Raw genomic sequence first — 27,005 nt, 5'->3', positions numbered from 1 at the left:
GGTACAGAGCCCGGCAGGAGATGTCAGGAGGAGCTGTCATGGAAAATATTTACACTGTGAGGTCAGTGCACCCTTGGCTGCTCTCTGCAGGGGACTTTGGACACAGGAGGGCAGACGTTTCCCTGCTGCAGGAGAGGGCAGGCACTTCCTGAGCTGGGCAGATGAAAAGCACGAGTGGAAAGTTTTGTGCATAAGGCAAAGCAACTGAGCCATCAGCTGCCGGCCACTGGGTGCTGGCTGTTAGGGGAAACTGCCTGTTTTGGGGGAAAAAAAAGGGGTGGATCTCTGAAAAAAAAAACACCAGAGGGGATGGGGCAGAGCAGAGCTGAGAGCTGGCAGTAGGATACAGGGAAGTGCAGTCATGCTCTGGGTTGTGTATAGAAGGGAAAAATCATCCCAAAATTGTGTGATGGCTCAGGAAAAAACCCCTCAGTCCTCATGTCTGGCTGTTTGCAGCAATAAAAACTGCTTGGCATCCTCTGCTCCTGAGGTTTGTCTCAGCCTTTCATGTTCAAGGGAGGTTGGAGTGTTGGTCCTGCTAAATCCCATCAGTGGGATTTCATCCCTGGATGAAAGCAGTGTAGGATTGATCACTGCTGGCTGCTCGGGCTACCTGGAGCAGGTGAGGCCAAGAATTTGGGTGGCTCAAGCAGAGAAAATCATCTCCTAGAAGATGAGGAGAAAAGGCAGATGTTTCACACCTCGTGAGGCAGAGCTCTCAGAAGATGAGAGCTCCCAGCACATTTTCCTTGGCCTCATTTCCAGGAAAACCTCCTGCCTTGCAGCAGGGATCTGATACTCACTGTCCTTCCAGGAAGCATCTCTTGCCACCAGTGCTGGCTGGGTCAGCATCCCTGGGGAGAATTTCTCTCTTTATTTCAGGCTTCAATGAGAAATGGATGATTTTCCCCCAAGGGGACGGTGATTCCATCACTACTCACAAGTGAAAGGGGCAGGGGGAACTTCCAGGGCTGCCAGCAGTGACTCAAGAGGTGGGACTCCAGCCCTCCTGACTCACTCCCTGTGAGCCCCAGCCCTGGTGAGCAGCTTCCCTTGCATCAGTCACTCTGGAGATGATAAAGGGACCCAAGCTGTGCTTTCAAGATGTGCTGTGCTGTTCTAAGCCCCCACACATTCTCATTTTCAAGGTTTTTTTCCCCCTTTTTCAGCTTTGGACTCATCATGTTGCCAGCTCATCTCTCCACTGAGCAAGGAGGGCAGGCGTGGCCTCCTCCCCACCCTTCTCCAGTTTGTCCCAATCTCACCTCAGCATCCCAGTGCCCTCAGCTCCCTCAGCACAAGGAGAAATCCAGCAAAGTTTGCCAATTTTTTGGTTGCCACCCTATTATTGCCAGTGCAAGAGGCTGCAAATGGAGGCCATTTTCCATGGTTAAATCATTTCCCCAGGGTCTGGGTATCAGCTCAGAGGTGGCATTTGGGTTTCTAAGGACTTAAAGGGTCCTAGTAGCTGGCAGCTTTAGTTTTGGAGAAATCCAGCAAAGTTTACCAATTTCTATTTGCAAACTATTGCCTGTTGTCCCACCAAACAAATTCCAGTCACACCAAGAGCCCCCCTGTGCCCCCAGTGGGGTCTCCAGCTCAGCCCCAGCAGACCCTCCCTCCCCTGGGAGTCTCCAGGAGTGACAGCAGTGGCAGGGCTGTCCCCTGTCCCCTGTGCTGCCTTGCTCTGCCACCCACCCCTCTGTGGCACTGTGGTGGCTGAGACACTTGAGCCTCAGCTCAGCTGTTGACTCCAGTCCATCCCTGAGGAGAGGGATGGGGATGAGGACTTGCTGCAGGCTCCAGGGTGGAATTTCACTCACTGCAGTGACCCAGGGCTCTAAAAATACAAATCAAGCAGTGGGCAGCCCAACCCCACCCCATGTCCCACACAGGGCTGCTCAGCCAGGCCCTGCCTCCCTGGCTGAGAGGAATTCTGCTGACGGCTGAAAATTAGGGCAAATTTTAGGAGATTTGGGTGTAGGGTGAGGAGCAGGAAGGTTCTGTGTGCCTCTCACACTCCCTGCTTTTCTTTAGCCAAGCTCGTCCTATCTCCCCACCCCTCTGATCACCCTGCTGCCCCTCTCATCCTGCCTCAGTGTCCCAGATTGCAAGGCAAGATTTATTCTATTTGCCATCTGGATGGCAGCTGTCTTCTGTCAAGTGGGTAGTTTGCCTTATCTCTTCCACACCCACTCCTCCCTCCTGGGGGGAACATCTGCTGATAAGAGCTAATGAATGTCACTGCATGACTGATACGAACTACAGCATCCCATTGGGAGATGTGCGCCCAGAGGGAGGAGCCAAGCATTCCTACCTGGATACAATCTGGAGATTCTGGAACACCAGCACAGCTTCTCCACTGGATTTCCCAGAGGAACAGCAGCTGCCTCTTCTTCCACTGGATCTTCAGAGGAAAATGATACCTTTCTACAGGATCCCTGCTCCAAGAGAACCACCCCTGACACTGCAGGAGGGCTGCAGTCACATTTCCAATGGGACTGCCACTAACACCCTGACCCACAGGGTGTCAGGCTGAGTTCTGACTCTGTCAGTGTTGTTCTAGTGTACTGCATTGTTTATTTTATCCTTTTATTTTCTTCCCTCTTAAAGAACTGTTATTTCTTACTCCCATATTTTTGCCTGAGAGCGCATTAATTTAAAATTTATAGCAATTCTTTATAGCAATTCAGAGAGGGGGTGTTTACATTCTCCATTTCCGGGGAGGCTCCTGCCTTCCTTAGCAGGCACCTGTCTTTCCAAACCAAGACAGTCAGCCAGGGGACACAACAGGGACACAGCCATGGGGATCACATCCCACCCACCAAGATCATGGGGTCCTTGTCCTCAGCCACTTCAGACAAGCCCCTGTTGTGGTGTTGTGAGGGTCCCCAGGATGAGGTGAGAGATGAGAACTTGACTTCAAGTTCTCAGAAGGCTGATTTATTACGTTATGATATTATATTAAAAGAAAATTATATATTAAAACTATACTAAAGAATTATATACCTATAATATAATATAATATAATATAATATAATATAATATAATATAATATAATATATATATAAATATAGAAAAATAGAAAATAGAGAAAAATAAAAAGGAAGGAGAAAAAAGAAAAATAAATATAAATATATTTTATATAAATATATTATATATTAGGTAGAATATATCTAAAAATACCTAATATACCTAAAAATACCTAAATATCTCTCATTTCAGGGGGATGAGTAAAAGAGGTTTTTCCCATCTCTTAGTTTAAGGGGATGGGTAAAAGAGATTTTTCTGAACTGGGATGCCATAACTGAATCACTCCACAGCCAGACCCAGCCCAGCCCTGTCTTCACAGCCTGGTGGAAATCATTTGTTGTCCCTCTCTTTTGGGAACTTTATCTGATGCCCATCTGAATTCCCCCATGACCTCCAGCATCACACCCAGCACCTCCTCAGGACTCCTGAGCTATTTTCTCCCTAATTCACTTTAAATACATCCCAAGACAGATTATTTACACCTTTCAGAGGGTCTTGTGTGTCCAAAGCTTTCTATTTTTATTCCAGATTTCTTTTTGAGATAGACTGGAAGCTATCCTGAGCTGCCATTAGGGCAAAGGACTCCCTGGGATAATTTTACACATTCAGGAAGACAAATTATAAGATTGAATTTTGCAAAAAACCCTGAAGTTTTTTTCCTGTGCTGCCCTGAAGTGTTTGGTTGAGACACCTGCATGATTCCTCCATGGCAAATGAAACAGCTCCAAGCTCCAAGCTCACTCAAACCTCCTGGGCTTTTTTTCTGCTGTGCATTTTCCCCCTGTAAACAAAGAGCCAAACAAAGCACCTTTGCTACCCAGTGGAAAATTCAATCTGGGCAATGGGAAAAAAAAAAGCTTTTTAAATAAATTGTTGGGTTTCCAAAGGGTCAGGGCAGCACGGGGTGGGCTCTGGAATATGGATGGCCAGTAGGGCTGCATGAAAATGAGAAGAGAAAGGGAAGAGAAGGATGTGAGAGGGACTGCAGGGCATGCCATGAGCACCACCAAATTTCAGGTGACCTCTCCCAGTGCTCAGCACTGCTGCCACGTGGGGATGGATCAGCCTTGACCCCGTGCAGGGTCTGGATCCCCATCCCACACAGGGGAAAGCCCTGTCCCAGCCTTCCCAGCACAGGAACAGCTTGGGAGGGCCCCAGGCTGATGTCATGGCTGTGAGCAATCCCAGCCCTGCCTTTGGGATGAGGATCCCTCCCTGTGACATCCTCAGACACCCCCAATTCCTCCATGGGCTCTGTCTCTCTGTCACATGTGTGTTGTCCTCCTCCTCCTCCTCCTCCCTCCCACCTTCCTTTAACTGCAAACATCATGGAAGCCCTGGCAAAACCCCAATTAGCAGCCAGGCCCTGTCAGCACCCCTTATCTCCTGCCTGTCCTCAGGACCTGCTTCAAACCAAAGGCAGGAGGACGTTGTCCATGGGCAGGAGGAATTTTCCACTGTCTGGGTACAGCCAGCCCTGGGTCACAAGATGCAGTGCCCCGGCTTGCATCACCCCCAGCACCCTGAGAGGCAGCTGTGCCCCTCCTGTGCTGCCCAAATCCCAGGGCATTGCCCAAAAGAGGCTGAATCTGAAATATTCCCACCTCATTCTGAGGGTGACAGGCTCCAGTCTCCAGATTCACCCCACAGGCTCACTCAGCATGGCCTTGGCAGGAGGATTTGGGCATGGGCTGGCTCCCTGCTGCCCCTGTCCCTGGGCAGGGGATGGGACTCTGTCCCTGCAGGGTTTCTAACAGCGTCCAGCCCTGCTGGGGCTGCTCAGGAGGAGATGATGAGGAGCAAGAGGTGCTTGAGGGGGAGGAGATGGGGGTTGAGGGTTTCTCGAGGATGCAGACCCATCTGAAAGGGAGGGCATCCTCACGTTTCCTCCCTGCAGCACACAGCAATCTCAAGCTGTTTCAAACCAGGCAGGGCACCCAAACCCCTTCCCTCAGCCACGGGCAGTGAGATCCAGAGGGTCTCCAGGGCAAAAATGCACTGTTCACTCCTGTCTTGGCTGGCAACCAGCTGCTGCCACTCCACATCTGGAAGGGAAGTAGCAGGAAGGGCCACACTGGGCACTTCCCCCTAGCACATCTGGGAATTGACAGCCCTGCTTCATTGTGCTGGGGCAGGCAGGGTTTTGCTCCTGTTATTATTCCAAGCTGGCCCGGAGTCCAAGGGAAACAAAAGCTCCTTCCTTGCCAAAGGGAGCTCTGGCTGCAGGCAGCCACAGGAGACCAGGGCTGGGCTATTCCCTGGGCTCCTAAACGCTGCATTTTGGTGTTTAAATTTAGCCCTAGACTGAAGTTGTGCAGACATGAGCCCTTCTGGAGAGCCTGGCCAGCATCAACATCAACCTCGTGTGTGCCCTTCCTTTGCTTCGAGCTCAGCCCCAATCCTGCAGCCCCCAGATGTGCTCCAGGGGCAGATTCCTGGCAGAGAAACACCCCAGAGTGCTCTGGAGAGCAGGGCAAGGCAGCCTGGATGCAATAACAGCTCTTTTGGCCATCCAAAGTGCAGCAAGACAAAGGAGGAGGCTTGCAAGTTTTTCTCTCCTCATTAAGTAGATGACAAAGAGAACTTCCCAGCAGTGAGAGGTCAGATGTTGGGAGCTCTGGCCATGCCCTGTGTCACCTGCCTCTTTCCTAGGGCACAGAAAGTCCCTGTGACTTGTGGCCTCTCATATTTTGGGATGCCAGTCCTGGGCTGGGAAGGGAGCCAAGCCCTGGCTTCCATTTCATGACCAGGACCCATCACCCCCACCCCAGTGCAGAGCACAGCAAACAGCCCCAAGGTAAAATGCTGAAAAATGCTCACAGCAGCTCCCCCCTCGACTTTTAGACCCCCATATGGGAGATGCACTGGATTTTTACCTCCCAAATCCATAATTGAAAGGGCCCAGATGGAAGTTCCTGCCATGATGCTCCATCACACCACCTGGGAAGTGGGGAATGGTCCAGAAGGTGCCAAAAGTGCCAAAAGCTGTCACCTCCCTGCAGCTGAGCCCTGCCTGAACTGGCCACTGGATCAGAATGGGCAAATGAGGAATCAGGAATAAAGCTGTTTATGTGCTGGAGCTCTGCAAAAAATTCATGTGGCCTTGTCCCCCGTATGAACCTGCCTTGATAAGGATCCTATTCATATTCCAGTGATTCCTGGAGAACAGAAAGTTGAGTGCAAGTGAGCCATCCTGCTCTTGTCTGCCAGGGAAATACATCAAATATATCTGCTGGCTCAGAGCCCTGGGAAAGGAGAGGTGCTCCAAGCTCCTGAGGGTTTTCTGCACAAAAAAAACCCAAAAAAAACCCCCCAAACAAACAAAAATTATATATATGTATATATAAAAGTATAATATAAAAATAACATATACATATTTATTCCATATTACATATTTATATTATAAATGGAATATAATTTATATTATATATAGGAAACATAATCTATAATAATATATTATCTATTTCCTTATTAATATATTTATATAAAAATAAAATATATTGTATATAAAATATATTAAAATAAATAAAAATATATAAATATTTAATAAATAAATAAATTATAAAATTAAATATTATATATTATATATGTATATCAAATATATATATAAAACCTCCAGAATTTATATATATATCCAGAATTATATATATATATATATATATTTACACCCTGTAAATCAGGTGGAAGGGGAGGGGTGCTGAGGAATCACTGGCTGAAGAGGCAGCCTGACATTCAAAGAGCACCAAAAAAGGGGAAATTCACACTAGATCCAGAAATGCTCACATCTGCCAGCTGAAAAGGAATTCTTCTCCAAAAAAGCAGCCCTGGAATAGTTGGGGGGTGTGGTGTTTTCAGGGTCCCCTGGGAGGGGGGATGGATGGGAGGAATGATGGATCTGACTCCATGTTCTTGGAAGGATTTATATTATATTATATTATATTATATTATATTATATTATATTATATTATATTATATTATATTATATTATATTATATTATATTATATTATATTATATTATATTATATTATATTATATTATATTATATCTAAAGAATACAGAAAATATACAGACAGAAGGCCAAAAGACAATAATGAAAAACTCATTACTCTTTCCAGAGCCCTGACACAGCCTGACTGTGATTGGTCATTAAGTAAAAACAATTCACATGAAACCAATGAAACAATCACCTGTTGGTAAACAATGTCCAAACACATTCCAAAGCAGCAACACATAGGATAAGCAAATGAGATAATTATTGATTTCCTTTTTCCCTGAGGCTTCTCAGCTTCCCAGGAGAAAATCCTGGGCAAGGAGATTTTCCCAGAAAATATGACAGTGACAATAATGTAGGTGTCAGTTCTTCATTGGATAGTTTAGTCTTAAAAGACCTTGTAACAAGAGATTGTGGCCATTTTGTGCCTTCTAATGAAAAGCTGCAGAATTCATGGTTGTGAGACTATTTTACTGATAAGAAATAATAAACACTTGATCTGAACATGAATTACTGTCTCAGGTGCCTTCAATCCAGACCCAGGGAAACCCACAACTGGCACAACCACAGTATTTCCCCAGGATGGGCTGTGCTCAGAGAGGAATATGATCATTGAACCCCTGTGATAAACCCAAAAGGAGAATCAGCAAGCTGTAAGCATAAACAACAACAATTTGCAGTTTTTATTGCCCCAAATCACGTCTTTGCTGTTGTTTTGCAGAAACCCCTGGTATTTTTTGCAAAGACTTATTTGACATAAAAAGGAAAGTGTTGCTGGACTCAAGCAAAGTGCCAGCCCCTGTCACTTATCTGTGTTTATACAAATACAACAACACCTCGCTGGGTTTGTGCCACCCTGCTGATTTCCAGAACAGCCCTCCTCTGGTTTCACAAGTGCCCAAGGACTTTCTAAACAACTCCCAGAAACCAGGGAAAATGGAATTGAAACGAGCAAAAGCCAATCATCTGGGGGGGGGGGGGGGGGGGGGGGGAAGAAATAAAAATAAAATAAAATCACACTGCACACAGAGCCACATGCCTCAAGCTCTTCCCGTGGGGAAGGGGAGGCAGAAAGCCAACAGTGGCCTCAGCACTGCCGTGTTCCATCAGGGGATGCTGCTGGGGAAGCTGGGGAGGGCAGGCCAGCCCTGCCTGCTGCCTCCAATCACACCCCTGGCAGCTCTCGTTGCTATGGCCCTCAGGTCTGCAACTTTGGAAATTAGGTAAAAGGTCTAAACACAAAACTTTTCTTCTTTTTTTTTTTTTATTTTTTTTTTTATTTTTTGCCTCCTCCCCCTCTGCAGTGGTGCCACTTGCCTAGCACAATCCCTCTTCCTGCTGAGGAAAGCAGCTGGGATGAGGGATTAACTCTCGCAGTCCCAGGGGTTTTCCAGTCAGGAGCAGGGATGTGAGACTGGAACGGTGTCCCAGGGGAGGGGGAAGTGTCAGCAGAGCCATTCCCACCTCTCCTGGGGTGATGGAACACCAAAGGGATTCATGAAAGGATTCATGAAGGGATCCATCCCTTTCCTGGAGGGATTCATCCTCTCCTCCCCCAGCAAGGACAGGGATGGAAAGTGGGTTTCATGCTGGTGCAACAAGTGGGAGATCACAAACGATGGGAGTTTTTCCATTCACTGTGTGGAATTTGACATTTTTATGGGTGCTAGACCCACAGAGATCCATCTCCTCCCATTCCAGAGGATTTTATACTTTCTGGATAGAATTTGATGTTTTTAAGGATGCTACATCCAGAGAAAGCCATCTCCTGCCATTCCAGAGGATTTTTCCCATTCCCTGGGCAGATTTTGACATTTTTAAGGGTGCTAGATCCAAAGAGATCGATCTCATCCCATTCCAGAGGATTTTTTCACTTCCTTGGTAGAATTTGACATTTTTTAAGGGTGATGCCCTGGCATGGCACAGCTTGGTTTACTACAGAGAGAGGTGATGCTGAGCTGGCACTGTCCCCACCCACCAGGGACCCCCACAGTGCCATTCCCACAGGAATCCTCCCTCTGTGCCAGTTTTGTGTGAGCAAAACTCTTAGCAACATTGATGCCTCTGTGAAACCTTTAGGACAGGGGAAACTCATTCTTTTATCCCTCGTGGTTCTACTAAACCTTGGTTAAATTCCTTCCTTCTGTTGTGTCACACATCTCCAGCATTTCAAAACATAAAAGAGGAAAATCCTCCTGATTTGTAAAGATCACAGGAGACATTGTGATCTCTCACCATTACAAGAGACAGAAGGGGATGAGGGCTTTATTTCAGTGTTTGTGTAAAGCTGCTGTTTTGCTTCCCTAGTTGCACAGTTTTATCTGGGCTGTTTTGATGTTTTGATGTCCATTGTCTTATATCCTTCCAGCCCTGCTTTGTATGGCAGCACTCATAAATTTAATTTTGAATTTGTGGCCATTCCCTCACCCTCTTGCCCACCAGGTGGTGGAGGTGCCTGGAGATGTACAGGAGCATCTCCAGTACCCTGAGCTGGGCTGGGAGCACTTCCAGAGTTACCCCATCCCTGCCCCTTTTGTGCTGCTGCCAGGAGAGAGGCTGCTTTTCCAGGTGAGAGAGCAACTGCCCCAAATATCAGATCTTGGCTGCTCAGCCAGCCATGCCCAGGCCTTGGGACTGTGAAAAATGCATATTTTACAATTGCTTTTCACAAACATTAAAATGAATATTATATGTGTTATGTTAGAAAGTGAAGCTGTATTAATTCACTTAAGTACTGTGTTAAATATAGTTTTAGGTTATAGCATAAGGTTAAAATAGAAACTATGTTATGTAAGATACTTTTTTTAAAGAGAGGACTCTGAGATGGCAGCCACAGGACACCTGAATCTTTCAGAGAATTTATTGCTCCATTATCAGAAATTAACTTCTTCCTGCCTTGCTCAGCCCTGAAGACACCGTCAGGATTCAGAGGAAGAAGTTGACACTGGCCAGACAGAATCCTGTGTTTGAATTGAATTTATGCATCATGTATGAGGTGTATGAATATGCTACAGGCTGTTGCTTTTAAGGGTTAATCCTCTGTTAACGTGGGTCCTTTTTCAGGCTTATTTTGCCCAGAAAGAGGTATCTGGGCTGTCTGTAACTCTTTTTTTCTGTTGTCTCATATTGTCCTAATCCTAATTGTTCCAATTTTTATTACTCTAATAATATTGCTATTTTCCTAACAATTTTATTGCTATTATTTTAAACTTATAAAATTTTAAAAACAAGTGATTGGCGTTTTTCCCAGGAGCAAGCCAGGCACCTCCCTGGCTTGGGGCCAGCTCTGCAGGGCAGGGGAAGGGCCACAAAGGTGCCTTTGTTCCTCCTGCCTGCCTGCTGCTTCACCCCAGCCCTGCTGTGGCACCTACGAGGTGGAGTCATCTTTCCACAAAAAATCTCCAGCAGCGTTTCCCAGGTGCTGGAAACCACAGTGGGATTGGCCTTGTCCCCCTCCTGCCTTTCCCCAGGAAAATTCCAGGCCAGGAATAATCCAGGTGGAGATTGTTCTGCTCAACTAGGATTTTGCATTAATCCCTCTCAGACTGCTCTGCCTGTCTCCTTAGGACTGACCTCCCATCCCATGAAGAGCTGTGAAAAGCACCTCACGCATCTTCTCTTTCAGAGTCACAGGATCTTTCAGCCCTGCTTACCCAAGAAAGTGAAGGTGGATAAACTACAGGTGTCAAGTCCTTAAATCTGCAGGGAAAGGAATTATTCTCTAACAGAACAGCTGGGGCAAACCCCAAAAAGGTGCTGGCCCAAACCCACCTTAAGTCTGAGAGGGGGAAAGAGGTCTCCAAATCAGGGCCTGGCCAGGAGCAGAGCCAGCTCTGATTGCTGGTTTGAAGCTGGCCACGTCTCTGCTCACACATTTCTTGTTTTCTTTCCCTTGTGCCAGCAGGTGAACTGTTTATTTCCCAGTGTCTAACAATGTTTTACCTCTCCTGACAAACACTGCCTTGCCCATCACCCAAAACCAGCCCAGCAGGCAGCACTGCTACAATCCCTGTGCAAATGAATCTCCATTTGGCACAGGAGCTACATTTAGGGATGGTAAAATCTGACCACTTTTAGAATCTCATCCTGTTCTTTGTCCTTCTGCTCTCAACTCCCTGCTTAGGAAAAAAAGCACCTGGGGGAAAAAAACCAAAAAGACAAAAATGCCCTTGGGTATTAAGCACCTGTAGCTCCTATCAAACATCAGCTGGGACCAGAGAAAAGGAAAGTGGAGCCTTTTTGATGAGGAATTTGCTGCCTGAGTCTCACCTGGCTGCTCCCAGCACTGTTGGGTGGTTTGGGCACAGTGAACTGGGCTGGGATGGAAGCTCAAGCCTGTCCCAGCAGAACAGGCTCCCAGCTCCTGCCCATGCCCATCCCTGTCCCAGGAGAGCAGCAGGACCAAGCCAGGACGCACCAGGCTCATCCACTCAGTGGCTGTTGGGTGCCAGGCTTCTTTGGCACTCTGGAATAGGAATAATTGGATTTTCCATGCAAACTCTTTTGGATCCCGATGTATTTGGGATGCTAAAAACGTGCATCCTGTGCCTTGCTTCTGCTTCTAAATACAGAGCTGCTGTGCAGCACAATGTTCTGCCTCACCACCTGCAGCACAGCACCAGACTAAACCAAAATGCCAAAAAACAACCCCCCAAAAATGCAGACCTGAGGGGCCCAGCCTTGTTGTGGCAACGGTGATTTTTAGGATGGCAGTGGGAAGCAGGGGGTGTGCAAAATAATGTTCCTCCCAATCTCCTCCAGGGGAGAAAGTTGGGAAGGATGCAGGGAGGAGTGAAAATGAATGAGGCGTCTTCCCCTCCTCCCATTCTGTCTTGGGTTTAATGGTTGGAAAGGATGCCAGGGAGCCACAAGCCCAGCACACCCAAATGAACCTGGGGATGGGGCAGAATGTGCAAGGCAAGAAACCCTGGGTGAGAGCAACCAAGTCAGGCAGCAAAAACCACCCAAGTGTGTAATTTATTCCATGCTCCCACTGCTCCTGTTTGCTTCTGTGCTGGGGGCACATCTCTGGAGGAGCCACATCAGTCCCTGCAGATTTGGCAAGCTGGAAACAGCCAGCACAGGTACTGGGAACAGCACAGGGCAGAGGCTTTTGTTGATTCAGTGAAGGGTGGAGGGAGGTGCAAAGCAAGGGGAAATCGCTGATAGGCAGAGGGAGGATGGAGCTCTGACAGCAAAGGTCCCCTCAGGACTAAGAACCAGATTTCTGGAGGGGACAGAAAACAAAACAAAACAACAAACAAACAAAAAACGACTAAAAAACCAACCAACAAACAAAACCCAACAAAAAACAAAATCAAAAAACCCCAAAAAAACAAAAACAAACAAACAAACAAAAAAAAACAACAAAAAAACCACACTAAAAAAATCCCAGGTTTTTCTTACAGAGAGAAATCACGTTTCCTCATTACTAGAATATAATGAATGGCCCAAAGAAATATTACAAACAAACAAACAAACCAAAACCCTCTCATCTGAGCATATTCCTTGCCTTCCAGCCTTCTTCTGTCCCCAGCATCCTTCCCATCCATCTCCCACACTGAGCTTCCCATTAGTGGGCAAACAGCAGATGGACAGGAGCCTTGAGCTGAGGATCCAGAGGAGTTGCAGCTCCAATTAACACAACTTTTCTTCCCAAGTCCTTCTGTGCAAAGATCCAGGCTCTGGCAGGAGGGTCCCTGAGCACAAGGACAGAGGAACGAGTCCTGCCCGTGCCAGGGAGATGGGCCAGCAGTGCCCAGGGGCACATCTGCTCCTGCTTGCTCTGCTTCCCAGGGCACTGAGGTTGTTGAAAACAAGCTGTTCCCAAGCCCAGAGGAAGGGCTGGCACCTGCCCAGGGGTACCTGGCAGAGGGAGGCACGGCGGCCCCACGGGATGGGTGCACTGTGCCCAGGACACTTCCCAGAACTGCAGGATGTTTTGGCAGGGCTGCAGCTCTTGCAGCATGCTCAGGCAGAGTGCAGAAATACACACACGCAGCTCCAGGTGCCCCTGGTTTTTTGGCTTAGAAGAGGACTGTCCAACAACAAGTGACACACACAACTAAAATCCCACCCAGCAGCAGCTGAGCTCCTCATCCTGCTGCTCCCACAGACCCCTGAGCACACAGGACTGTTTCACCTCCCCAAAATCCCCCCAAGCCCCACTCTGGGAGCCCAGCTCAGGATTGCACCACCTTCCCCCAGCCCTAGATCTGGCCCAGCTCTGCTGAGAACACTTTATCTCCTCCCCGAGCGCTGCCAGCTGGGTGAAATACAGCTGCTGCCTCAATAGCACTGCTGAAAAAAAGCCTGACATTACTCACAACAAAAAGACAAGCATTGCTGTGCTTGCTTTAGATTTCATGGGAGCAGTTCCCACTGCTCCATGGGCAGGGGAGACTAGCAGGGGGAGCTGCTGGATCTCAAAGGGCTCTTTGGGCAAAGCTGCCACAAACTCCCACCCAAATCATCCCGTTCTCCTGCAGAACCTGTGGGGTATCACTGCCATCCCCGTACCCTGAGCTTTACTTAGAGATTCTTGGTTTGCCAAGACCATCTCTTCCAGCAGAAGCTCCCATCTTACAAGTTCCATGGTTGGAGATCACCAGGAAGCTGAGGGAGAACATGCCAGGAGAGCCAGCCACAAGGAGAGGTGGAAAAGAGGGAGCCAGTTAATCACCCAGCATGTGTTATCTGTCTGGGCGGAAAATGGTCTGAAAATACCCTGTACTTCAGAGCAAGTGCATGGTGATTCAGCCACCTGAAGCCTTGACCTCCAGCTTTCAGATTAAGCCCATCTCTAAACCCAGCTTCTCCCAGGTAGCTTCCAAAATGGAAATGGAAAAGGACAAAACAGCCCTGGGCACAGCTATTCCCACCTCAAACCTGGGGGCTTGCTCATTAAAAAACCCCTAAAAGCAAAACCACCTGAAGCTTATTGTTTCACTTTTAAGTTTCTTACTTTGAAGTTCATCAGATCATTACAATTTAGCATTTAAATCAGCCATTATGTAGTGACTTTAAAACAACACCAAAGGATCATTTGAGGGCTGAAGTGGTGCCTTAACTGAAATTATATTTTCCTGCTTGCATAAAATCCAGAGTCCAGACACTGACCTTTTAACACATTAAGTGATGTTTTACACCAGTTTCAATATAACTGTACTTATAAACCAACCACAGATTAATCTATAATTTTACAAACAGTATTTAAGCAGAGTAGAAAAGACACCTGTAAATAAACAAGATATTTACGGGTGATAAAAGATTAAAGTGAAAAGAAAAGAAAATAAACTACCCTGAACAGTGCAATGAATTACATGGAGAGGCATTGGGCAGATTGGTGTTTGTGGTTGAAAGAAATGGTCCCAGAATTTTTCCAAATACCTGCTGGCCACCCTGCTTGCCAAAATCCAGCTCAGCAGAGCAGGAAGCTCCTATTTCCTCCTTTCCCCATTTATTAGGCATTTTGGCCAGGCTCTGGCATGGGACAGAGGCAGCTGGGCAATCCAGCATCTGCTCAGCATCTCCACAAGCCATGGATGGGTTGGAGCCACACAGCTCTGTGATGAGAAATAACAGCCTAACCCTGGCTCTGATTAATATTTCTCATTTTAACAACATGTTTGGCACTGTGGAGAAGCTGCCAGCAAAAACTGTGGAGTCTGGTGCCTCACCCACCCACAGGACCTGAAAATAAGAGCGCTGTCAGCTTCAAACCTGCCTGGAGGGTGAGGACCTTTCCTTCTGAACCCTCATGCCTGGCCAAATGGGGTCCTGAAGATCATCAGCCCCAGGTGCAGGGGGTTAGGGCAGAGGGCTGAGGCTGCTGGGGAGCCACCAAATACCCTGCCAAGCACCCATTGCTGCCCTGCACCCCTGGGTGCAGGATCTCCAGATCTCTTGTTATCATATAGCACTGCAGGCTTATATTTGTGAATGTGGAGAATGAATTACTTAGAATATTAACTATTATTTGCCAGGGAGGAGGTAGACTTCCAGCTTTGCTGTTTCCTCTCGTGGCATCAATAAAAAGATCTTTGGTGGGAGAGGAATCACATCCTACAGATGGGACACTGGGAGGGCAGCCAGTGCTGGGACAGGTGAGAAGTTTCTTGCCACCAACATAGTGTCCCCCAGGCTGTGTTTTCCACGCCAGTTTTCCGGTGCTAGGCTTGTGGGAGCTCCCATTTCCATTTTCCTGCCTTCCCAGCAGTTTTGAGGAAGCAAAAGCGAAGCCAAGGAGGGCAGAGAGTTCAGCAAGGAAGGGCAAGGAGAGGAGGGTGCCGAGGTGAGCTGTGCCAAGCCTGCTGCAAAGGGCTTGCTGGGAGGAGACCTGGGCACAGCCTGCTGACAAAGGAGCTCCCAAACAAACAAGCTGGCTCCACCTGGGGCAAGCGATTATAAAAGCTCGGCACAGCCCTCGGATTCCTCCCAGCAAACCGACTGTGGCTGGAGGCAGGGATTAAAGCCCGTGCTCAGGAATGTGGCTCCTTCCCGCTGCGGAGTCCAAGTTGGCACCGCATCGCCACTCAAGACTCGGCTTACATAATGCAGCTTATGAAAGCAAAATAGCACGGCCATGCCAGCCTGTGGGCAGGCCAGGATGGAAGCAAAGAAAGGGAAAGAAAGGCGTTTTTTGGCTGAGGTGAAGCCTGGCTGCCCCCTCTACAGTGCGGTGTTGCTGGGGAGGGAGAGGAAGGGAGCAGGGAGGGAAAAGGACCCAGTTCAGGTCTCCTGCAGTGAGGGAGAAAGGCCCAGCTCAGCTCTCCTGCAATGAGGGAGAAGGGCCCAGCTCAGCTCTCCTGCAATGAGGGAGAAGGGCCCAGCTCAGCTCTCCTGCAATGAGGGAGAAGGGCCCAGCTCTGCTCTCCTGCAATGAGGGAGAAGGGCCCAGTTCTGCTCTCCTGCACTGAGGGAGAAGGTCCCAGTTCAGTTCTCCTGCAATGAGGAGAAGGTCCCAGTTCAGTTCTCCTGCAATGAGGAGAAGGGCCCAGTTCTGCTCTCCTGCAATGAGGAGAAGGTCCCAGTTCAGTTCTCCTGCAATGAGGAGAAGGGCCCAGTTCAGTTCTCCTGCAATGAGGAGAAGGGCCCAGTTCTGCTCTCCTGCAATGAGGAGAAGGGCCCAGTTCTGCTCTCCTGCAATGAGGAGAAGGGCCCAGTTCAGTTCCCCTGCAGTGAGGGAGAAGGGCCCAGTTCAGGTCTCCTGCAATGAGGGAGAAGGGCCCAGTTCTCCTGCAAGGCTCTGAAGACCCGCAGTCCTGGTGCTCAGTCTGGAGTCACAGGATGTGGATTTTCCTCCCCACTTTGCTTCTCTCACCCTGGGTTTCTTCTCAGTCAGGCAAGTTCACGTTGAGGTCCACCACTGCAGGTTTTGGGGGGCCTAAACGTGCAAGAAGCACCCAGCCCCAAATTCCATTCATTCTGAGCACTGACACCTCCAGAGGCAGCTCAGAGATGCTCTGACCCACATCATCTCCCACTGGGAATGGAGGCCCTGGAGATGATGCTCCAGTGTGGAGAGCAGTGGGATTGTGTCTGCCCTGAACCCTTCTCCACTCATTCCCACCAGAGATCAGTGCACAAAAAGGAGGAACAGTCCCCAAACACCCAGCTCAGGGTGGAGTCACGAGGCTCAGACTGAGATCACCACTCATGAGCCAGGCCATTCACAAGTGACATCTTTAGTCATCCCTCAGTGACTGATATCCCCCGCAACCTGAATGGCCTTGGGAAAAGCAGATCCTACTAATGGCCTGGCCCCTTTGTCAGCAAGCAAAGAGTCGGGGCTCAATTTACATCCACACCAGACGTGTTGAAACTGCATATAGGTCATCAGTCCCAGCTGGAGAGCCTGAAGAAGCGCTCGTGGGTGGAGGACCCACTCAGGAGGCAGCCCAGGTCTGACTCTGCAGCCAGCTGGCTGGGGAAGCCAGGCAGGCCTGAGATCTTCCCTTTCAAGAGCTCCCACTTGTTCCCTAAGCAGCTGTCCTCAGTTTAATCAGTAACTGAACAAGTGGGATGAGATGCTGCCTCAGCTGGAGCTGGGTTAGGGATGTGTGTGATGGCAGGAGTCCCCTCCCAGCTCTGTCAGCTCACACAAGAAATTATCACACCTGACCTTTCTCCAGCATGCTTCTAGAGCATGCCCTGGCCTCCTTAGAGGGCACAGAGAACCTCCAGCCTCTTCTCCTAAGGTGGAAAGTTCATCACTTTTATCAGCTGATGAACTGCAAGTGTAGATCTCAGCCGGGCCCCACACCAGAGGAGCTGCTGGAGCTCCAAAGGGCTTTTCAAGAGAACAAAGCTGCTCTGATAACAGCAGCTTCAAGCCCAAACAGAGGCTCTTGCAGAGCAAATCACCCTCTCAGCAGTCTGTGCCTGGGGGCAGAAGGAGATGCAGGACACTCCCAGCATCAGCACCCCAGGAAGAGGGGAAAACACAGATTGGAGAAATAAAAACACTTTCACCCAGCAACTTCTCCCTCCCTGCCTCTCTTCTCCCCCAGGTAAGGGCATCCAAAAGTCAGCTCAGCAAATCCTGGCCCAGCTAAAACTGGCTGATTCCTCCTCCTCCTCCAGATGTGTTCAGCCAGAGGCTGTGCCAGCCTGTGAAGGCTGACCTACCAACAAAAGGTAATCAAGGAAGATCAAATTGCACTGGAAAACTCCCCAGAAATGGTAATTGAAGACGGATGGAGATACTGGAGCAGCATCAGTGGGAGTGGGAAAGGGCAGGAAAAATCCAAACAGCCACACCTGATGCAGCAGGCTCTGCAGAAAGGGAAAATCCCTTGTGTCCAGGCAATAACTGGGCTAGCACAGCCTGGCACAAAAAGATGCTTCAAGTGTGATCTTGATTAGCTCATGTGCTCCAGGCTGTGTTTGAAGGGAGCTGTGGCTAATCTTCTTTTGATTGCCTTAAAACCCAGTTGTGGGGGAAAGCCTGGCATGTGATCAGATATATTAATGGGTTAGGGGCAGCCTTGTCTCCTAAGCTGGTGTTTGATTAAGAGGGAGAATAACCAACAGGCACTTCAAAAAGCTGCTGCTATTTTTGGCTGCTTCATTTGGAGCAGTTCCTGATGCTTGGATGTGCCCAGCAAACCCCTTGGGACTGATCCTTGCTATATCATTATTCACATTTTAAGGATGTGTGAGTACAGAGAAAAGAGATTTGCTTCCTCCTGAGAGGCTCAGATCAAAAGTCAAAATGTTTTTGATGAATGCATAAGACATAAATTCAGCTTCTGAGTGTTTCAGTCTCAATTTGTAAGAGGCCCGTGGCCTTAAGAGGAGCCCTCCCTACCCTACAGAGCTGGGAAATAGTGTTTAGGTAGCTACAAAGTAGATTCAGCAAGCAAGCTTTAGGCAAAAAAAGTCAGAAAACAATGTCTAGGGGGAATAAGTTGTTTTCTTCCCCCCTTCTAATTCATTATAATCATTTTCTTTTCCCCCCAATACTCTTAATAATGATCTGAAAAGCCATTTCCCTGCACAATGTTGTTCTGACCTTGTTTTCAGCCGGGTAATTGTGCAGTGAGTGGATAAATGCTTTCTCAGCTGAGAACAAGAGGAACCATTAAGCATCAAGCTCCTGACCTAAATTTACATTCAGGGCAGCTGGAGGAGCAAAGGACTGATGCCTGCACCCCTTATCAGCCTGAGGGACACTCTGTAGATGGCATTTTCCTCAGGGACACCCCAATGGCACAGGGAGATGCTGTTTGTCCCAAAGCAACCCAAGGCAGGTACCCCTGCCCATGCCAGGGGGTTGGAATGAGGTGATATTCAAGGTCCCTTCCAAACCAAACCATTCCATGATTCCAATGCACAAAAACACAAAACCTGCTGCCCACCAGCTCCTCCTGCCCAAACCATTCCATGATTCCAGTGCAAAACACAAAACCTGCTGCCTATCAGCTCCTCCTGCCCAAACATTCCATGATTCTATGGCAAAACACAAAACCTGCTGCCCCATTCCATGATTCCAATGCAAAACACAAAACCTGCTACCCATCAGCTCCTCCTGCCCAAACCATTCCATGATTTGAGAGCAAAACACAAAACTTGCTGCCCATCAGCTCCTACTGCCCAAACCATTCCATGATTTGAGAGCAAAACACAAAACCTGCTGCCCATCAGCTCCTCCTGCCCAAACCATTCCATGATTTGAGAGCAAAACATTAAACTTGCTGCCCATCAGCTCCTCCTGCCTTGCTGATGCTTAGTGGCCAAAACTGAGCCATGTCCCCTTTTCCCATTTTTTTTTTTATTCCCCAGGAGGAAAGGGTGTCTGGAGGGAGATTCAGCCTCAATGATTCACAGTGTTTGGAAGCACAGGATCTTTAAGAAAAACAAACAGAAAACCAAACCATGTTTTTCCTTCCTTCTGTGCCAATGCCTTTAGAAAAGTTCTCTTACTTCAGGTGAAATCCAGTTCTTTCCTCTGTAACATTTTCTTGGAATGCATCAGAAACAGCAGCTGCCTTGCCCTGAGCCCAAATCAGAACAAAACAAAGATTTCCCAGCTCCTGAGTTACCCCTGGGTTTGTTTTGGCTGCAGCACCCCAGCTTCCAAGTCCTTGTGGCCATGTCAGGATGGGAGGAAAGGTGTTCACTTTGCCTCTGTTCCTGTCACACCAGGCACAGGGACAGAAGTAAATTTGGGACTGTGCTGAGGAAAGTGCTGCCTCCAATGTTCTCCAGGAGGGAGATGCAGGAAAACAGCTGATCCACAAAAAACATGATGGCAGGAATGGCCTCATCAGCCCAGCAGGAGGCTCAGGTGCAGTTAATCCAGATTTAAAGGTGGGAATGGTTAAAGCATCCTCTCCTGATGGAAGCAATTCCTGGGAAGCTGGGGAATGGCACCATGGGCTAAATAAAGGACCATGCGAGCAAAGTGCCACATTTCTACTGCCTGGGTTATTTTCCCGAATGACTGGGCTTATGCCAAAGGAGGACAAGCAGCATTTTCTCATTTCTCTCTCAGGGAGAATGGGAAAGGTTCTTCTTCCACAAAGCTCCCTTTTAAATTAAGTTTGCTGGGGTTTTCTTTTCTGTAGGATTTCTCTATCCTGTAGAACTTGTGAGGAGGAGGAGGCTGGGAAATGCACAAAGACCTAGCAAACCCATAACCCTCCCTATGGACATTCACAAGCCCAGGCCCTTTCCCATCCCAAAAGAATCCCATGCAAGCCAGAGCTGGACCATCCCTCATCACAGAACCCACCACTGCTGACAAATTCCCATTTTCTGGAGAGCACACATGGATTGAAAGGCCCCTGACCCTCCCAAACCCCTTCCCCTCCAAATTAAAGCCACATCTACCCACTAGGAGTCAAAATCCTTTCAAATGGTGAAGGCAATACATGTACAAAAAAGAGGCTGCAGAGGTCAGATTGAAAGGTTTGTTCTTTTTTTCTTTTTTTTATTACAAAAAAAAAAAAAAAAAAAAAAAAAGAAACCTATTGGGAAGAAGTCCATATGCAACAGAATATAACTGGCACCATCTAAGATACCCAAGTGAAAAATCCCAGAACGTCAGAACCCCCCAGCAGCAGCTGGGAGTGCCAGGGCTGGCTGGGAGGGCCAGGTGGCCTCTCCCTTCCCTTCTCCTGGCCCCCATCATCCTGGCTGGATGGCAGGCAGCCCGAGAGAGCCAGGACACAACAGTGGCATCAGCGGTCTCTGTAAAACCATTCAGTCGGAGAAACTAAGAACATTAATTATGAAAAACAAAAATCTAAAACTTCTCTTCTTTATTTTTTTCTCTTTTTTTTTTTGTTGTTTTAACCTTTATCCAAAGCCCTGCTTTAGTGACATGCTAGCCCTGCTGGACAGGTGACACAGCCACAGCTCTGTCCAGAACGCTGTTGACCAGTCAACTCTTAGTTCAGGACACGTTCCTCCCACTCCGAGCATGTCACGGCCACCTGAATTACAGTAACAAATGCTTCTGCAGGCTTCCTGCTCTGGGAACCCCCTCCTGCAAGCTCCACTCCATGCTGGAACAAATCTCATCCCAGTCTCCCTCCGAGCTCACCCTCAGTCCCACCTGCATCCGACTGCATCCGCAAGAGCTCTGCCTGCTCTGGCTGGATGAGGCGTTGGAACGTCATCTCTTCCAAGAAAAAAACACTTTCATATATATTTTTTTTTCTCTTTTTATATTTAAATAGAAAAATACTACTTCACTCTGTGTTATGAGCCAGAGATGGGTTGACTTCCAGTGACAGAACCAAGAGTTCTCCTCAATGCCAGAAGATTCCCAGAAACCTCAGAGTGGCCGGAGGGCGACGATGTCCCTGTCACGTCCCCAAATAGGCAGGAGCACACACACAGCTCCCATCTTCCCTTCTCCACAGACAGCCATCAGTCAGCAGTGGGGCTGGCCCCCCAAATCTGGCTCTGTTTTAAGCTTTCTCCTCTCCTACACACCTTCTGTGTGTGCAGTCTGTCCCTGGAAGCCACAGGATCCCATCGGATGTACACATGAATTAGACAAAAAAAAAAATAAAACAGTGGTTAAAAGTTCTCTAACACCCCGTCCTCCTCTCGTCTTCCGAAGAGTCAACGACAAACAGACACAGATAAAACTAAACCTGCCCTCCTCCCCCACCTCAAGACAACAAGAGTTACTGAGACATGAAACATGTTATCTTGTACCCTCAGGATTACAGCTAGAAGGGAACTTTAGGGGCGCGGGGAGGCGCGGGGGGGAGGCGGCAGCAGCAGCCGCGGGGCGCAGTCTGCTCAGTTCTTGTATTCAAAAGGCTCATCCCCGGTTTCGTTGAGGAGACACGTGCGGACCAGCGCCTCTGTCACGGCATAGGGGTCGCAGTTGGCCGAGGGCCGGCGGTCCTCGAAGTAGCCCTTCTTCTCGTGGCCCACGTTGCGCGGGATGCGGATGCTGGCGCCACGGTTGGCCACGCCGGCCGAGAACTCGTTGATGTTGGAGGTCTCGTGGAAGCCCGTCAGGCGCCGGGCATTGTCCAGCCCCCCCTTGGGGTCGTAGGCGCGGATGTGGTACTGATGGCGCTTGCTCAGCTTCTCGATGGCCTCCTCGATGTGCCTGCAGAGGGAGGGAGGGAGGGACAGGGGTGGCACAGTGAGGGGTGGGACAAGCTGAACACCTCTGGAGCTGAACGCCTCTGGACTGTCATGTCAAAGTGACAGCGAGATTAATCAGAGTCCCCAAGGCACTTTGTGATGATGCCTTGTGCCCCACGGCCCACATGGCTGTTCATCCCAACACGGGTTTCTCTCCACTTTTGTTGCTGGCCCAGAAAAGTCCTCATGGCCAAACCCCACAGGTTCCCAGGGAGTGCCACCTGTGAGACACCACCAGTTAAAACTTCCCACTTCTCAGACAGGAGAGCTCTCAACACTGGCATTGCTATTCATGAAGCTCACAGAGTCGTTATCTCAGGGCAGCACTAAGATTAAGGCAAAAAAACAGAGCTGCCAGGATGCGTCCCTCCACACAGCTCCACTGACACAGTGTCCTGACTGCACAGCAGTCATGTGCAGGAACTCACAGTTTGCATTTTTAGGATGTTCATCTCTTAAGCAAACATGGCAGCCTTGCCCAGATGAAGCAAATGGTCTTTCTCTTTCATCATGGCTATAAAAATATCATTTAAAAAGCCCTGTGCTGAGCGGGTTTGTTTGTTTGTTCCGAGCACTGGGAGGTCAGGAGCTGGACAGGCTGTTAGAGATAGTTGCATCCTGTACTGGTGGAGCTGTACTGCTGGCTGAATTGCCCACCAAGCATCAAGACAAGAATGTGTCATTATAAAAAAAAATACATACTAAGAAAAACAAGAAACCACAAAAACAAAACGACCAAAAAAACCCAATCCAGAAGACTCAGATGTCACGCCAAGAACCAAAATCCCGTGTCATCCAAAATCCTGCCCAGTAAACAACCCAAACACTTACTTGAGACCTCCTTCTTCCCTCATGCTCTTGGTGCTGAAGTTGGTGTGGCAGCCAGCACCGTTCCAGTTCCCAGGAATGGGTTTGGGATCGAAGGACACCACAACCCCAAAGTCCTCGCACACCCGGTGCAGGATGAAGCGCGCGATCCAGAGGTGATCACCCATCTCAATCCCCTCGCATGGTCCCACCTGGAACTCCCACTGCAAGGAGGAGGGTCAGGGGCTCAGCGGGGTGGAGACAGGCACCTCCCACGTGCTGATGCTGACAGCCACACAGCTCAGAGCAGGCACACACAGCTCCCCCTGCCTGGGGTTTTTCCATGCTCTCTCTCACTCCATGAAGCATCTTAGAATGATTTACCTGGGCTGGCATCACTTCTGCGTTGGTTCCTCCGATTTTCACACCGGCATAAAGGCACGCTCGGTAGTGGGCCTCCACAATGTCCCTGCCATAGGCTTTGTCTGCCCCCACACCGCAGTAATACGGACCTGCAACAGCACAGGGCAACATCAGCCTCCACAGGGAAAAACCCTGACATCCAGTGAACACCCAGCATGCACAGAGAACTCTTCAAAAGCCCCAAGGTGTGTTTTTCATGGAAGAACTGGCAGGGTAGAACACTGATGGAGAGCAAGTTCGCCCCGAGTTTAAGTCTGCCTCTGAGTTTAAGTCCCCTGCAGACCAACAAACCCAGCAGCAAATTTGGATGTGGCCAATCCCCACCTCAGCCTTTCTGTGACCAATTTAATCTTGTTGGTTGCTTGGTTTTTGCCAATATTCCGCTTTCTACCGTCCACCTTCAGTTCTAGGAGCACCTTGAAGCCCTCAACTCGCCTGAAGCTGTGCCACACAGATTTCAGTTCAAACACTCCTGACTTGCTCCAGGCTCCCAGAAGATTACCTTGGGGTCCAGGGAAGCCATTGGAAGGCCAGCCAAATGGATGTCCATCTGTCCCCAAGAGAGTGTACTCCTGCTCCATCCCAAACCAGGGGTGCTGGTTGGACACCATGTCCATAATCCTCCTGCAGGTGTGTCGGAGATTTGACTCTGGAATGGAAAAGCGACACGAGGCTCATGAGCGATGCCACCTCCACTCCCCATTTCTATTTATTTAACACTTTGAGTCCCAAGCAGCATTGAAGAATCCCAAGCCCAGCCCTTTAGTCCATCACCACCGCTTCATTTGCCCTCTTCTTTCACGTTATTTCTGTGTCATGCTAAGGGCACAGACAGCATTGGGCAGGGTTCCCATTCCCCTTCCCAGGAACACCAGGAGAAGGGAAGGAGGGAGAAGGTCCATTCATTCACCTGCAGACTGGCGGTTGTACTTGAAGACCTCACAGAGAACGAGTTTATTTGGGTCCTTGCGGAAAGGGTCCCGAAACATGGCAGCAGGTCGCAGGTACATGTCACTGTTGGAGCCTTCGGACTGGTAGGTGCTGGAGCCATCGAAATTCCACTCGGGGAGATCTGGAGCAAAGAGAGGAACCAGCCACAGTGACCCATGGGATCCCTGCGGCCCTCCAGGAAGACAGATGTGAAGATGCTCATAGAGAATAGGTTTAGTCCCAGTTCAGCTGATTTTGTTCCAAGTGGGGGAAGCAAAAAAAAAAACAACCAACAAACCCAAAACAAGCAAAAAAAAATCACAGGAGTGCAAGTCCCCAGCCACCCTGGAAAATAACAAGTTGCTGGGCTGTTGGCCAAGCCTGAGTGAACAGAGTAGCACTGAGGACATTTCCCATGTCATAACAACCACAGGGATGAGCAAAGCACCCGGTCCCCTCAGCTAGGAGAGGGCAGACCACGAGCCACCTTCCAGCTGTGGGAATGAGGGGAGCCATGGAATACCCTCAGTAACACCACCAAGGCCTTAAGAAGGTGGGAAGGCAAATCAGAGAGGTGGAATCTCACACGGAAGGGGAGTGTGGCCCCTTGCCCACCCTCCATCCTGACCACTGCCCTCCAGGTCAAAGCCCAGAACTACACCCAGGCAATGTTATCTCCTCCATATCCCAGAGGGAAAGAGGGAGGATGGGAAGCACAAAGATCTCCAACAGGAGCTGTGCCAACCACTCCCTCAGAGGGAAAAGGGGAAAGGAGAGATGGGAAAAGAAAAAAAAAAAAAAAAAAAAAAAAGGAAAGAAAAGAAAAAAGAAAATTCTGCTCAGTCACACACAGTATTTTCATTTCATAACTGTCTCCAGCCAGCTCCATGGCAACCTGGGGAAAATCCTAATGCTATTATTGTGTAAGCTGGGACTGTTTGTTCTGAGGGACACAAGCTCTTAATTACACCGGATAGCTCCATTCTTTCCCCTGCACTTTCTTCTGCCAAACTACTTCCGGCCAAAACGAGTACTCAAGAGTCAATGGGCAGCCAAGCCCTTGCCAAGAGCCCCCAGCCCCTGCCAGCAGCCCCTCCACGGCAGGGACAGCACCAAGGACGGGCTCCCAGCCCCAAGCATCTCCCTGAAACTCCACATCTGGAGAGCTGGGAACATCCCCCTAAGGTATATGGGGAAAGAGGTAGCTGGAAGGGCACGAGGAGGAACATCCTCCCTAAAAACCATCCTTCTGCCACGAGAAGAGAGAAATGGCATCCTTCCTCCACCCAGTGAGGGGCTACGAGTGCTGCACCTGCCCTCTCACCTTCCAGGCTCTTGGGCTCGTGGTCCAGCGTGCGGGTTTTGCAGCGGAGGTGCTCCCCCGTGCCGTCGATCCAGATGTACATGGCCTGCACCTTCTCCCCCTGCGGCAGCTTCATGTACATGTGCTTGATGGCTTTGCTCAGGTGGGAGCTCGCTGAGGTGGCCATGGCTGCAGTCCTGACGAGGGGGTTCCTGCAGAGGGGAATCACAGACAGCCCCAGCTGTGAGTCTTCCCCTGTGTGCCCACATTTTTCAGCACCCCCCTTCCCCACCCAAGGCCAGGGAGGAGCAGGAGGCAGCTCGGCCGCAGGGCTAGCTGCCATCTCCAGCGGTTCCCTGTCATTCCTCAGGGAGAACACACAGCAGCTCAAGCTAGCCCTGCTCCAGAAACCCTTCAAAACACCAAACTCCTGCTAATAAACCAGAGCAACAGACTTCCAAAGGGCTCCTTAGCCCCACATGAACTTTTCACCTCCACACTCTGCTCAAGAGCAAGGCTAATGCAAGGAAAGCTTAGCTGGGGCTTTCTTAATAAATCTGCATCATCGAGGAGGGCTTTTCTGCCCCAGCTGCTTTCTCAGCCTGGCTGAGGCTATCCAAGCCCGGTGGCAGGGCAGCAGGAAAAGCAACAGGCAGCACACAGGAGCCCTGAGCACCCCAGCAGCAGTGAGAAGCGGGATGGGCCGGGGTGGCTCTAGAATCCCCAGAGCCCTGCGGGCCGGGCTCTATCGCCAGCCAGCCCACTCGTGTCCGACCCACAGTAGCGGCTGTTTTCCAGGGAAATGCCGGCACTTTGGGAATGCGGACTGACTGGGGAAGCCGCTCCAACATCCCTGCGGAATAAGCCGTCCCCAGCCCACGCCGCCGCGGCTCCCACCGCCCCGCTGCCCTGCCAGAAGCATCTCCCACGCGTGCCTCTCCAGGCAGCCTCGTGGGGGCCAAAAATAAAACCACAAAAGCTGCAAAGGGAATGTTTTCAACAGAAAACTCAAGCTGCCACTTCCTCCTCCTTCCCCCCCCCCGCCCCCCCCCCAATCCTCCCCTTCCCCCAAAGGAGGAATTTCCCCTTGGAAGATCTCCCCGGAGCTGCCGAGCCCGGCCCTGCCGAGCCCGGTGGGTGGCGGGCAGCGGTGTCCCCGTGTCCCCCCGGGCCGGTACCTGCGCTCGGCGGCGGCTGCGGGCGGGCGGGCGGGCGCAGGGCTCCCACGCTCGGCTCCCGGGGCCGCGCCCGCCGCCCCTTTATGGCGGAGCAGCGCCGGCCCCGCCGCACGGATTGGGCAGCGCGGCGGGACGGGAGGGACACGGCAGGGGGGACAGGCCCGCCACCACCCCGCCTCCGTCCTCCTCCTCCTCCTCCTCCTCCGCCCGCTCCGGCCCGGCC

At 49.8% G+C, this 27,005-nt stretch overlaps 1 protein-coding gene across 2 annotated transcripts in view; it reads right to left on the bottom strand.

The window, feature by feature from the left end:
* Nucleotides 1–20,789: 20,789 nt before the first annotated feature.
* The window catches only part of GLUL (glutamate-ammonia ligase), a 10,172-nt gene continuing 3,956 nt past the window's right edge, over nucleotides 20,790–27,005 (bottom strand). Inside the window, exons 1-7 of one of the 2 annotated variants that reach the window (XM_058808130.1) lie at nucleotides 26,783–26,811; nucleotides 25,626–25,816; nucleotides 24,282–24,443; nucleotides 23,874–24,020; nucleotides 23,333–23,460; nucleotides 22,973–23,172; nucleotides 20,790–22,103 (exon numbers count right to left, since the gene is read on the bottom strand). In XM_058808130.1, the coding sequence (XP_058664113.1) occupies nucleotides 21,785–22,103; nucleotides 22,973–23,172; nucleotides 23,333–23,460; nucleotides 23,874–24,020; nucleotides 24,282–24,443; nucleotides 25,626–25,791 (1,122 nt within the window). In that variant the 5' untranslated portion in view covers nucleotides 25,792–25,816; nucleotides 26,783–26,811 and the 3' untranslated portion in view covers nucleotides 20,790–21,784. Of the gene's footprint in view, nucleotides 22,104–22,972; nucleotides 23,173–23,332; nucleotides 23,461–23,873; nucleotides 24,021–24,281; nucleotides 24,444–25,625; nucleotides 25,817–26,782; nucleotides 26,812–27,005 lie in introns of those variants that run through there. The other variant, XM_058808129.1, reaches the window with a different exon arrangement.

This window comes from Ammospiza caudacuta, chromosome 7, assembly GCF_027887145.1.
Source record: "Ammospiza caudacuta isolate bAmmCau1 chromosome 7, bAmmCau1.pri, whole genome shotgun sequence".
Taxonomy (NCBI): Eukaryota; Metazoa; Chordata; class Aves; order Passeriformes; family Passerellidae; genus Ammospiza; species Ammospiza caudacuta.
Note: the sequence above shows the minus strand (reverse complement) of the source record. Positions and strands in the feature narration are given on the sequence as shown.